The sequence below is a fragment of the Rhinolophus sinicus genome, chromosome 1 (genome assembly GCF_057876585.1).
Source record: "Rhinolophus sinicus isolate RSI-liver-muscle chromosome 1, RSI-T2T, whole genome shotgun sequence".
Lineage (NCBI taxonomy): Eukaryota > Metazoa > Chordata > Mammalia > Chiroptera > Rhinolophidae > Rhinolophus > Rhinolophus sinicus.
The window spans coordinates 154,242,244-154,255,441 of NC_142501.1; the positions used below are offsets into that span (position 1 = coordinate 154,242,244).

Below are 13,198 nucleotides of genomic sequence, written 5' to 3' on the forward strand. Positions count from 1 at the left end.
AAGGCAATAAACACAAGCACAGTATATATAGAAAAGGAACAAAAAATTCAGAAAAGAGATGATATGTGACTTTGGTGGCAGTGTAGGAGTGACAGTGCAGAAAAGAACGGACTTTAGTAAATCGTGGTGAGGCACTTCTCAGAATACAAAATTAATTCCTTGTGAATTAAAAACTTGAATGACAAGGTAAAACTAAAGCTTTTAGAGACAATATAAAGGAGTATCTTCATGACCTTTGGGTACAGAACAATGTTTTAAGCAACTCACAAAAACTTCTCAGTAGCTATTAACAAATTCTGTTTATCAAAGAACATCATAAAGAGAGAGAAAAGAGAGTGGGCAACCAGAGTGGGAGAAGGTATTTTCAACTGTATAGCTAACAAAGAACAGGATTTATAAAGATGTTTTACAAATAAATGAGGAGAAAACTGCAAATACAACAGAAAAATGGGCAACAACTTGAAAAAACACTTTACAAAAAAGAAAATCAAAGTGGCCAATAAATTTATGAAAAGGTCCTCAATTTCACTGGTAATTAGGGAAATGCAGAATAAATCTTCAATGAGATACAACCATGCATCCACCAGACTGGCAAAATTTTACAAAATCTGTTAACACCAGTGTTGAGCAAGATGTGGACATCTCTATGGCTCAGTAAAAACTCTTGTTATTATCTAGTAAGATTTAAGATACGAATACCCAATGACCAAGCAATTTGAATCCTATGTATATACCTTACTTGCACTAGGAGATACATACAATAATGTTCACTGCGAAACTATGATTGCTCCAAACTAAAAACATCCGAATTGTCTACCGTCAATAAAATGAATAAATTGTGGTATGCTAATGCAAAGGTAAATTATACAACAATGAAGTTGAAGTATAAGCTACAGGCAACAACATGGATGAATTTCTTGTTTAACAAAAGAAGCAGCAACAAAGGATAGTATTATATGATTCCATTTACATAAAGTTCAAAAACTATCAAAAAGTAAATGGTATTGTTTAGGTACATACATAGGTGGTACCACTACACCGTGTTTCCCCGAAAATAAGACCTAGCCAGATAACCAGCTCTAATGCGTCTTTTGGAACAAAAATTAATATAAGACTGGGTATTATACTATATTATACTATACTATACTATACTATACTATACTATACTATACTATACTATACTATACAAGATCCGGTCTTATAGTAAAATAAGACCGGGTCTTATATTAATTTTTGCTCCAAAAGACACATTAGAGCTGATTGTCTGGCTAGGTCCTATTTTCCGGGAAACACAGTAACAAAGACATAGTTATCACAAAAGGTAGGGCAGTATTATTGCCAGATGGTATGTGGGGGTAGCTGTTTGTGATTGGGAAGGGACTACAACCGGCAGTTTTCTAGGCTGCTCTCAATGTTCTATTCATCTGAGACCTGGTCTTATACAAGTACATATAGAATGATTCCTTAAACAGCATATGTATATTTAATGTACTCTTTTGAATATATATTTTTTCAATATTTGTTTTTCAATTTAAAAAACAAAGCTAGGACATGGCAAGAGAAAAATGGACACAGACAGATTACTTACTGATTACTTACTATGACCCCCAAGATCACAATTCCCTGTTTTTGAAGTTGTTTAAAGTAAAATAGTCAAACTCATGTCTAATGATTGTATATTAAATAATTATACATTTACAATTACATATATAATTATATATATAATTATAATGAAATTTTGATAATATTCATTATGGTTGAATTACTAGGTCAAGGGACTTTTCCTCAAAATCTCAAGAGAACATTTAATTGTCTTTCTGTCTTCAGTTTGTTAATTATAAAATAGTGGACTCAAACAAAGATACACACCTATTTCCAAGTCCTATCTCTGGGACAATTTAGAAGAACTTACAGATAGGTTAACATAACTGCTCTGAACACCAAAATAAATGGACTTAGAAATCCCCAACCAACAGTCTGGGATTTATCAGATTGTCTGTTTTACATGGTTACCACCATTTCCACCCTAATTGTTTTAACAGAATTTTCAGGAGCCAAAGCACTTTGAAATAAGTGCCTCCACATCCAGTGACTGTTGTATCTACATGACTGCAAAACTTGAAAATCAGGAAAACGCCAAAGCAGTATTACCCACAAAATAAATAGTAAAATTGGAATCTCTGGAGTCAACTATGGAACAGGACTTACAAATATATTGTCAAATTTCTTAATTTATTTTTAATAAGTAAAAAATTACTCAGTGGTACCGTACAAAATCAAATCATTAATTTTTGCACCTGGTATTTCAATCATGGAACAGTAATAAACAAAACAGTGAAGAAAATTATCATTAATTTCACCTAGGCTTTCCAGCTTACTAGAACAAAACAGAAGAAATTAATGGCAATACCCATTACCTACAGAAAAAAAAAAAAGCAATGACAATGGTTTCAGGTACAATCCAAAATGAACTTAATGTTTGTTGATTTTGTTTGTATGTACTAAAGCACTAATATCCATAAGAATTGATAGACTACTTCTAAACTCACTTGTGAGGAGATGTGGAGATTTAGATCGAATGATAAGCAAGCTATTAGATCACAGTTGAATGGCTACCTGGAAAATATCAGTGTCATGGAGCACAAAACAAAGTGAAAGTGGGAAAAAGGCTTCTTAGAGAAAAGTCCTTTTACTATTCCTAGTCTATAAAGTTCCAAGTCATAGAAACCTGATATTCCTGGATTCAATTTTAAATAATATTAATTTTAAGCATTACACTTGCAATATGCACAATGCGAGACGGTAGGATACGGTGAACCAATAATTAATTGCTTATTTCAAAGGTAGCCATTTTCTTTAAACTCATCCTGTTCACTTCCTCCCACCTCCCAATGTACAGATGATCTTTTAATCATACAAATTCACCCTCTAGTCTTTAAATACATTTTCCCAGCTGGATGATACTTCTACAAAAGAATAATATAGCTGTTTGACAAAGTAATTTAACTATTTGTAAATGAAATATAAAGGAAAGTTAAGTAGATGGTATATAAGAAGATACCAAATTGGAGCAATACTGATGTGAATTTAGTTTTTAATTTATCAAAGTACCTATTAATGGTCTGAAGACAAGAGAAGAAAAGCAGCTAGAGAGACACAACTTCCTGTGGTTATAAAATGCCAACTGCTTTAGAATACAAGATAGTTTTAGAAACAAAAGGAACACTTGCTGTTTTCATTGAGTTACAGTGTTGAGTGTACTTTACATCATTTTAATGAAAGCACTTTTATGAACATCTGTAATAGCTCATATTAGAAAACAGAAAGTTTCTAATAATAAAGACCTAAAAAAATAAATTTTTATCTTCATCAACTCCCTTTCTGGGAATGCAGAATAAAATAATACATTCCTCTTTAAAATAAAATATTAATTTCTTTCTGTCCAATAGGTTGCTGGAAGAAAAAACATCGAGACTCAACTAGTGATGATTTTTTAATTTCTATTTTTCACCTACTTTTAAAAAATATTCCCTTCACAAAACCTTTTAGTCTTATGTACTATGACAATCAGGTTTAGAGTTCCAAATAAATAAAACTGCCACATTAGAAGACATATTAAAGAACAAATGATCAGCCACATTTCTCTGTTCACATTCATGGATTCTCTCAGAGGGTTGTCAGAGTCCATATAATACTGTTAACGTTTAGTCTGAGTTAACATGTGTCATCTGACCTACTGCTCATGGCTTACAACACTGATGCTATCAAGAAAGACCCTGATTTTTGGGAGACAGTGATGTAACAAACTCTGGTTAAACTAGCAAAGGTAACAGGACAGTAAACCATAACCATACAACTTAAAAATGTTTACTGTCCATCAACTGATACCATCCCTCCAATTCCCACTGGTATTAAACTCAAAACCTAATCGTAGGAGTTACAGGGTGCCCAATGCTATTTGTATAGAAAAATGGACCTCAAATACTAAATAAGAAATTCGTAAAATAGGATTAATTTTTTTGGATAGTTGCATTTGTTACTTTCAATTTCTTGACCTGTTATCTCTTCTGGTCACGGATACATATTTTTTCCTTCTATTCAGACAGAGAGGTTAATACACAAACTTGTTGTAAGCATTATAAAATGGCATTCCAGTTCAAAGTTGCTCGTGATCATATCCACATATGAATCACTAGACAAGTATATACAATGTTCCAAAATGTTGTTTAATTCTTCAGTGTAGATTCCTACTAGAAATTCCCTTAAATTAAGGCTTCCTTGAAGAGAAATCCATAGTATTATGAGCTGATTTTTTAGCTTCTGAATTAAGTGCATTCTTTCCAAAATCAAGTAGTCCTGGAGTAACTTTAAGACAACTTCTGTTAATCAGTGTCGTGACTAAAGTAGTATCTTACTGGAGGTCCAGGCAAATCTTCATCTCCATCAGTGTCTGGAGCAAATGACACAGTAAGATCCACGTATTTCTTTTCAGTAGAAGGTTTCACAAGTTTATGCATTCTAATAAAAATAACCAAAGACAAATAATTTGGTAAATTCTGTAAAATGAAAGTTTTCGGCTGTCAATTGTTGCCCAGAAAAATCTGAACTTATATCTAGACTTTAATTTCATTTTTAAATCTAATACTCCATCCACTTTCATATATTCATTTTTTTTTTTTTTTTTTTGCTAAAAGCTCTGAACTCGACACTCATTTACCTACCAGTGAATCAATTTGGACCACTGCTGATAGTGATAAAGAACACAAACCAAGTGTTAAAAGAGAAAAACAAAAAGCAAAACAAACCCTAACATATAAAAACCACAAAAAAAACCCCAAAATGATTTTTGAAAGCAACATTTTCAAAAAATGAATTCTCCTATACTCCTTATAAAGTTTGGAGGCATCATAAATTCTTCTCAAGCATTTCTCTGTAAAGAGTAAAAAGCAAGCAAGATTTAAATCTTCAAACGCAAGCTGAAAATGTCACAATAAAAGACATTCTTGTTTCCCTTATATCCCATGTTTATCCTACTTACTAAAAAACCACTTAGGTTTTGCTATTGTCACTTTTACTGTCTTAATTCAAGTCATCATCTATATGCCAAATTATTGCATTAGCTTCTAGCCCGTTGTCTCCTGCTACCTCCAATCTACTCTGCTGCCAGAATCCTCTTAAAATATAAATTTGATGTTACTCTCCTGCCTAATAATGTATCATATATCATGTACCTATCTTGTGCCAGACTCTGAACTATAAAATCTTTATAGCTCTTTCTATTTTACAAAGATATTTTGTCCCATATATAATTTTTCATTCTTTCTACCATTGATTCTCACCACCTCATCCTTAAGTCATTCCAAAATCTTGACTTCCCAAATAGATCATGCATGTTTTTTATTATTAGCTGCATGCCTTTGCACAATCTACCGCTTTTGCCTGATATAATCCATTTTCAAAGGTAGCGTCAATGAAACCTACCCTAAGCTAAAGCTTTGAGTTAGCAGTGCCCATAGTACTCTGTAAAAACCTTTATTATAATTATTCAATTACATTTTAATGATTAACATGTCACTTTCCTTTAATAGACTGTAAACTCCTTGAGGGCAAGGGCTACCTGACAAAGATGTATGATAACAAAATATTAATTGGAGTGACATTTACTGACTATTTCTTTCTTGACATTACACCACTAGCCCTTACTATTATTTTAGTGCTCAATAGTTATGGGCATAATCATCCCTATTTGTGGGTAGGAAAATAAGTTTCAAAGAGTTCAATAAGCTATTCAATATGACAAAACAAGTAAGTAGCTAGGCAAGGATGTGAACCCAGGTCCTTAAAGCCAATCTTGTCTAGCCACTTCATAGGTACTCAATAAATATCTGTTAAATAAACAATGTAATAAAATAAGAAATATTCACAGAACTACCACGTTGGAGGTTTCAAATGTTGGCCAACTCTATAAAGCATTTTGAGAATTATTTGCAGCAAATTTTAAATTCCACTAATCAATACACTTCATGACACACATTCCAATCTCATCTAGGTAGTATACAGTAAAGGAATTCTAAATACTACCCTTAATTTATCCAAAAGATACTTAGGGACTGGAATGAAAACAAACAAACAAACAAAAACAATATAAGGCAAATTAATGCCTTAGCTAATATAATGTTTTTTTAGAGAGAATTTAGACTGGGTTATAATAAAAAATAGTGAATAACCTCATTAATTGATAATTATAGTTAAAGCACCATCATGCAGATTCATTTATTCACATGACAAATATTTATTGATGCCTATTACATGCCAGGCATTGGTCTAGGCTCCTGAAATATATCAGTTACCAGATCAAATAAAGATTCCTGCCCTTGTGAAGCTACTAGTCTAGTGAGGGGAGACAGATAATAAATAATAAACATAAAATGTACAGGACCTATAAGACAGTGATAAGTCCTACGTAAAAAAGTAGCGCAAAGGATATTGGACATGCTAGGCTGGGGTTGGAATATTAAGGAGGGCTCAGGGAGGCCTTTGCAACAGGTGCAAAGACCAGAGCTGAGAGTTAGCCAGGCTGCCATCTCAGAAAGAGTTACAAGCTGGGTAAACAACTAGAGAAAAGTTCTCATGCTGGACCATGACAGGAGTGTTCAGAAAAGGAAGGGGGCCAGTGCAGCTAGAATGTTGTGAGCAAAGCGAGATTAGTACCGTGTTTCCCCGAAAATAAGACCTAACCAGACAATCAGCTATAATGCGTCTTTTGGAGCAAAAATTAATAGAAGACCCAGTATTATGTTATATTAATTATATTATATTATACCCAGTCTTATAGTAAAATAAGACTGGGTCTCACATTAATTTTTGCTCCAAAAGACACATTAGAGATGATTGTCTGGTTAGGTCTTATTTTGGGGGAAACATGGTATGAGAGGAACTTAGAGGGATAACTGGGAACCAGACCAGTCAGGGCCTTGCAGACCACTGTAAATGCTGTCTTTTTTGCTCCCTTTCTTTTTCAGGTCTCTGCCCAAATATTATCTGAACATGTATTTCTTGTGACAGGCAGAGGGAATACATAGACCACTCAACATAATATACCAACTTATCCCCTTACTTTGCTTTATTTTCTCCTTAGCACTTAACACCATCTGACTTGTTGTTACGCAAACTCCTCAGGAAGGGCAGGGACTTTGCTTTGTTCATTGCTGTATCCCTAATGTTTACAAAAGTACCTGGCACATAGCAGACACTCAAAAAAATCTGTTGAATAAATGAATGAAAATAACAATTTGGTATTTTTGTTTTATACTTCGGTCTCATAATCCTGGTCATTATGTTTCCACATGAGAGGTGGATCTATTTTCACTTGGTGTATTGACTAAATCAGCTTTCTAAGCCTCCTGACTGAAAAGCTAATCTGAACTACAATAACTACACAAGGGTACCGTAATCCTATGAACCTCTCTTGAGAGGCAGCCCACTGAGCTTGGTAAATTCACTGTCTTTATTACTGCCATTAGGAGTAAATCAAATACTTTTATCTGAATTTTGATAACCTCTACCTCTAATCTCCCAGTGTGCATTTAGCTTGTATGTTTCAACTCTTGAGACTCTTTTGCATATACTTAATACTTACGTTAACTTCAATCTTTTTGCATGACCAGGCATTACAGGAACATAAAGCATTTTGACGCCTTGTACCACCATTGTTGGCTCAATTCCGTACTTCTCCTAAAAATGGATCCCCAAAAGAGAAACAATCAAAGCTCTGTCCAAATATAAAATGTTGGGTGACAGAGTTTTACAAACAGTATAAACGGAACAAATTTCTGCTAAATAACATTATATAAAAATCTCAAATGAAATTATGCATACAAAGTAATAGACTCAAAGCAACTCAGTGAATAAGTGTCTCACTTTGACTGCATTTATGAAATCCAAGAGGGTGAAATCTTCTTTTCCATGTATAGTCCATCTGTCCCAAATTGTAAATGATATTCCATTTCTGTTGTAGAAAAATATTCAGAAAAACATTTTAATTTTCTTCCCTTAAGTAATAATAAAACCCTCCAGAAGTCCATTATTTGTAATTTAGCTAGATAATAATGTAAGGGAAAGAAAATACAACTTCAAAAATATTCCATAATCTTATTTCCCCATCACACCAACACAGGTAATCACTTTAATCAGTTCCTTGTTGATCCTTCCAAGTGTTTCATTATAAATCAGTATGTCTTAGTGAGAAAGTTCTTTCCCTTTCTCTCTTTTTAAAAAGCTGCATGGGTTTTACTGCGTGGATGGGTGTTCCAGTACCCTATTACTAGACACTTGGATTGCTCCAATCTTTGGCTATGATAAACAATGCCAGAGTATCTTGTACATATATCATTTAAGTGTAAATGTATCTGCCAATTTGAAATATAGTGCTATATTCCCTTTATTATGAGTTACACTATTTTATACTCTCATCAGTAATATATGAGAGTGCTTTCTCACACTTTACCAAGAAAGGTGTTTTCAAATTTTTGGTTGTTGCCAATCTGAAAAGTGAAAAATGGAGGTCCAGGGGAATCGTTTGCCTTGTCACATAGCTTTTGGAATTAGATTCTAAATTACATGATCTATTAAACAAACACTAGAGTGCCTTCTAATTCATCTGAGTAATGTAGACGAAACAATAAGGAAGTACAACACTAAAGAGTGTGGCAGATTAAGTGTTGTGAGAGTTCTATGGCTAGTTTAGTAAAAAATACTTCAAGAAAATGGGATTTAGACCCAGTCTTGAATTGATGGTAAGGTTTTCCACATATAGAAGAAAAAGAGATGTGAAGCTAGTATTTTTCCATTTTAGAAGGTAGAAATTTTATTTCAGTCTCATTAGGCAAGAGAAATAGACCTTCACGCGTACCTGATTTCAGTTTTTCTTACTTCAGATGTCTCTGTAAACACTATAATGGGAAGGGCTAAGTTAAGGAAACAATTTTTGTAGGCTTCAAAGGGATAGCCACCAGCTACTTTGATCATCTCCAATGCAACCTAGATAAAAGAAGGTGATCTTATTATATAAACAGCCTAAAACTATTCATGACTTTAATTGCATCTATTTGATTTTCCTAAATCCTTCTCAAGCATTTCCCTGTAAAGAGTAAAAGCTACTATTGGACTGGCGTAATATAAATTTCTTGTAAGTCTCTTCACTTTTAGCATATTTTATATTTCAAACTCTCTACCTGTTCTATACATGAACGAAGTTATTAAAAAATATATTAATTTGACCATGTAATCTTCCTACCTTGAAAGTAGACACTGGAACTCAAGAAATACAATAGTCTTAAGTGATTTGATATAAGAGCAGATAATTACACAGGTTCTAAGAATAACACTACATATAGTACAGTATAATAACTAGGGCCATCCTAAAGATTCTGAATCATAAAGGACAGATGAAATTGTAAGAAATCCGATCACAAACAAGAATTATACTTTTATTAAGGCAAAGAACTAAACTCCAATACAATCAAACAGTAAAGATTAGGGCAGTTCATTTAATTCAAGAAAATAGAGCACGGAGGACACAAAGATGATTAAGAGGATTATTGCCTGTAGGAAAATTGGACTCTATCTTGATAGTTTATGTTTATGTTAAAATGTTTGTATAGCTGTAAAACCTCATAATGTAGATTATTTTTAGAAATATTTTGAAATTTTAAATTATAAGATCAGTATGTATCCCTCCTTCTCTAAAATTTCTGAGGGATTGGTTGGAGATAGTATAATGGGAGAAAAGAGGAAAGAGGTGATGAAAAAGAAGCATTCTCATTCAAAGAATAATAAACTCACCAAGCCAGACACTGCAGCAGTGGATGTTGCTATAGCAGGTATAATTTTACCAGCTATGCGCTTTGTTTTGAAACGGTCAGCTGGCTCAATGCTATACATTTTGGCACGAAGATTTGACGCAGCTGTGATGAAATCTAGGTGTCCACTACGATCATCATCTTTTTCAAATGTAAGGACTGCCATCTGAAGGTCACCTGATCATAACAACCAGAAAAAACAAAGTGTCCTATTAAGTGGTAAAGGTTTTACTAGATAAAAAGCAATGTGGGTTTACTACTATTAAAGATTTCAGTCATGTTTTGTTTTTAAATGATTGAAAAATCCAGGAAACTGCAGTTATTGAAAGACATATAATGGCTTTAATACCACTAAATTAGAGAAGTTTCTATATTAAAAAAAGCCTTTAGAAAAGTAACAAAGCCATGTACTATATCTGCTATTAAGTGTTTTACAATAAAAAGGCAACATTTGGTATTGATCGCAAACGAATTCCAAAAATACTATTCTGAAACATTTTGCCACTAATAACTAAGAAATTGGTCAAATAAAAATATGGATCTTTTTGAAAGAGCAGTGGTTCCCAAAATCATTCTGTAGATAGCTGCAGTTTGATCTGTGATGAAATATGAAAGTAAGAAACGACAGTACATTTTTTTCCAGAACAATATTAAGCTGAGATAATTACCTTTATTTGCAAAATAAATAGTTGGCTAATCCAGGTTGTTATTCCTGAATTTTACTGATCTGTGCATAAAACCCAAAAGTTTAGCAACTGCTGATTCATGTAATAAAAAAGTGGTAAGCAGGTCTAAAAACATGAGCTAATAGCTATGCTTTTAAGGAATTAAAAGTTTGGTTCCCCCAGATTTAAGATATCAAGAATGTATGTAGGTCAGTTTGTATTCTCTATGTGTAATTATGGGGACTAAGAAGCAGAGAAAAAAAAAAATCTGTCTATGGTTTTTTATCCGAAAGTGACTTAACTGGGTTTGTCTAAGGGTTAGTCTCCACAAGGACTCCACTTTTTGTTCATCATGTTAGCCATAAGTTAAAAAGGAATCACATAACAGAATTTCAAGGACTAAAATAATCAGAACAACAAAGCAGACTTACATTTTTAGCCTTTGAGGATAGGGCAATGGTGGAGAAAATTATGAATTTAATCACAGTTAAAGATAAACAGTGCCTTTTATATGATCAAGAAATCAACTACTATCATTATTATTGTTGCTATTTAATCCCACAAGCTTTTGGTGTAAAGCTTAGTAAAAATAAAAATCCCTCCAGTTCAAAACATTTTAGTAAAGCTCACTTTTGGTAGCTTCGTTAGATGAAATAGCCCTTTCTAGTTGGAAAACAGCATTCCTTTCATCTTCACTGCTAACAGGAACATGGTCTGGTTTCCTTGCTGTTTCATCTGTTTGAACAACCTTTAAATATATGAATATATGTTCATTAATGTTATCACAATCTGTACCTAAATTTGGTTACCATATCTGTTTTTATCAAATAAGGCACAGAGAAAACATTTCCTGTTTCTAGTTTAATCAGATTATTAATTATCATGGTCCAATGTATTTTACATCTTCCCTTAGTAGGTAATAGTATAGTTTGTTTTCTTTATTTTCTAACTCCGAAAACTGACATCTAAATTCTATGATAATCTTTTTCTCAGGGATCTTTATCTTGTTCTCTTGAGAGAACCTCAATATGTGTAAGACAAATTTGCTCATAGTGGGTGTTAAAAATATTTACTGAATAGCTTGTGAGATCTGAGTTCATATGGATCTCTTTTAAAATTCCACACTAACAAAGTTAACATTAATCAATAGTTTGTGATTCTAACAAATCTACTTTAAACCAAACGGCATAGCTTTAACTAGCGCAGAGCCATTTTCTGTCTGTCTCCAAAGAAATTGTAAAATATCTATAAAATATATAATATGGGCATCTTTTAAGTATTTATTGATTGCTGACAAGTAGTTCTGTCCTACAGAATATGTCTTCCTTAATACAGATGCAGGGCAACACATACAAGTAATTTATCCTTAAGAAATTACTTCGTATTAGACATTCCATGAGGGTAGTGAAGTTAATTTTCTCAAACTAAGAAATCATCAATAATTAAAATATTATTTCTTATTAAAAACACACCTAACTCATGTTTGTACAGACTAAATATTATTATAAATATTGAAGAAATATTAAGAAGTCAAGAAAGCAGAAACTTTTGTTTGCTAGGATGTCTCACTGAAACTTTTGGCTGTAGCACCCGTTAACTAGAAATGCCAGATCATGAAGCATCGGTGTGAGTTGCTTCAGGGAGCTGTGGAAGCTTACAATTCATGTCAAAACCAGCTAAGTTGCTCTGGATAGTTTATTACACCAAAACTTTGATAAAAAAAGTAACTCAGGCCAGAAAACATACTGAAGAACAATAAAGACTAGTAAGTTACTGGTGTATGTCTCCTTGGCTTATGTCTAACAGTTTTGCTTATTAGAAACTTGCGCTAGAAACCTTCTTTATATAGAAATGCTGTTTATCCTTTCTGTACTTTTACTCTTAATAAGCTACAAGTCATGAACATCCCATTCAGCAAATCATGTGCTGGTATCTACTGCTTACAAGATTTTCTTTTCCCTAAAATAAAAATGCAGAGTGAAAGACTAGACACACTACTACTTTCTTGAATTTTACAAGGAGGCAGACATTACTCCACATTTTCCAGTATAGCTAAAGGTTAAAGGAAGAGAAGGGCGTTTTATGATTTTTAGAGTGCATACAAAAAGGTACATAATGAATATGTAAATAAAATACTTAATATTTTCAAACTGTCCTATTTACCCTGTCTAAATTTCATGTTCCATTTTTATTATTACTCCCTATCTCTTTCTCTTTCCAACATATTTGCTTGGCAAAATCCCTACCTTGTTATATCCAATTTTCCATCTATTCTACAGTAACACCCAAGCAGCTTTTTCTCCAGCCACATTTAGTGGAAATACACTAAGTGGATTACCATTAAGTGGATCCTCAGTGCTGTCTCACAATTCTACTATATCTTTTAATTAAGTGACTTCACATTCCCCTGGGCAATTATTTAAAACCTTTTCTCTGCACAAACTTCCTTTATCTTCTTCTCCCTTCATTCAGACCTACTAAGTAAGCTTGTTTCTTATTTCCAATAAGAAAGTTAACAATCATTTTTTCTTTCACACTTCAATTCCAATCTCTTACAAGTCCTCTCAGTTACTGCAAAATATACACAAAATCCAACCCCTTATCACAACTATTACCTACTCATATTACTTTATTCAAACCATCACCATCTTTTGCCTATAATCTCCTAACAGC

The 13,198-nt window shown here is 33.1% G+C and overlaps 1 protein-coding gene across 1 annotated transcript in view; it reads right to left on the reverse strand.

Moving 5' to 3' along the window:
* Nucleotides 1-2,213: 2,213 nt before the first annotated feature.
* Nucleotides 2,214-13,198, reverse strand: part of UBA6 (ubiquitin like modifier activating enzyme 6) — a 73,228-nt gene continuing 62,243 nt past the window's right edge. Inside the window, exons 28-33 of the mRNA XM_019748064.3 lie at nucleotides 11,156-11,273; nucleotides 9,844-10,037; nucleotides 8,912-9,039; nucleotides 7,921-8,008; nucleotides 7,640-7,734; nucleotides 2,214-4,518 (exon numbers count right to left, since the gene is read on the reverse strand). Of these exons, the coding sequence (XP_019603623.3) occupies nucleotides 4,383-4,518; nucleotides 7,640-7,734; nucleotides 7,921-8,008; nucleotides 8,912-9,039; nucleotides 9,844-10,037; nucleotides 11,156-11,273 (759 nt within the window). The 3' untranslated portion in view covers nucleotides 2,214-4,382. The remainder of the gene's footprint in view (nucleotides 4,519-7,639; nucleotides 7,735-7,920; nucleotides 8,009-8,911; nucleotides 9,040-9,843; nucleotides 10,038-11,155; nucleotides 11,274-13,198) is intronic.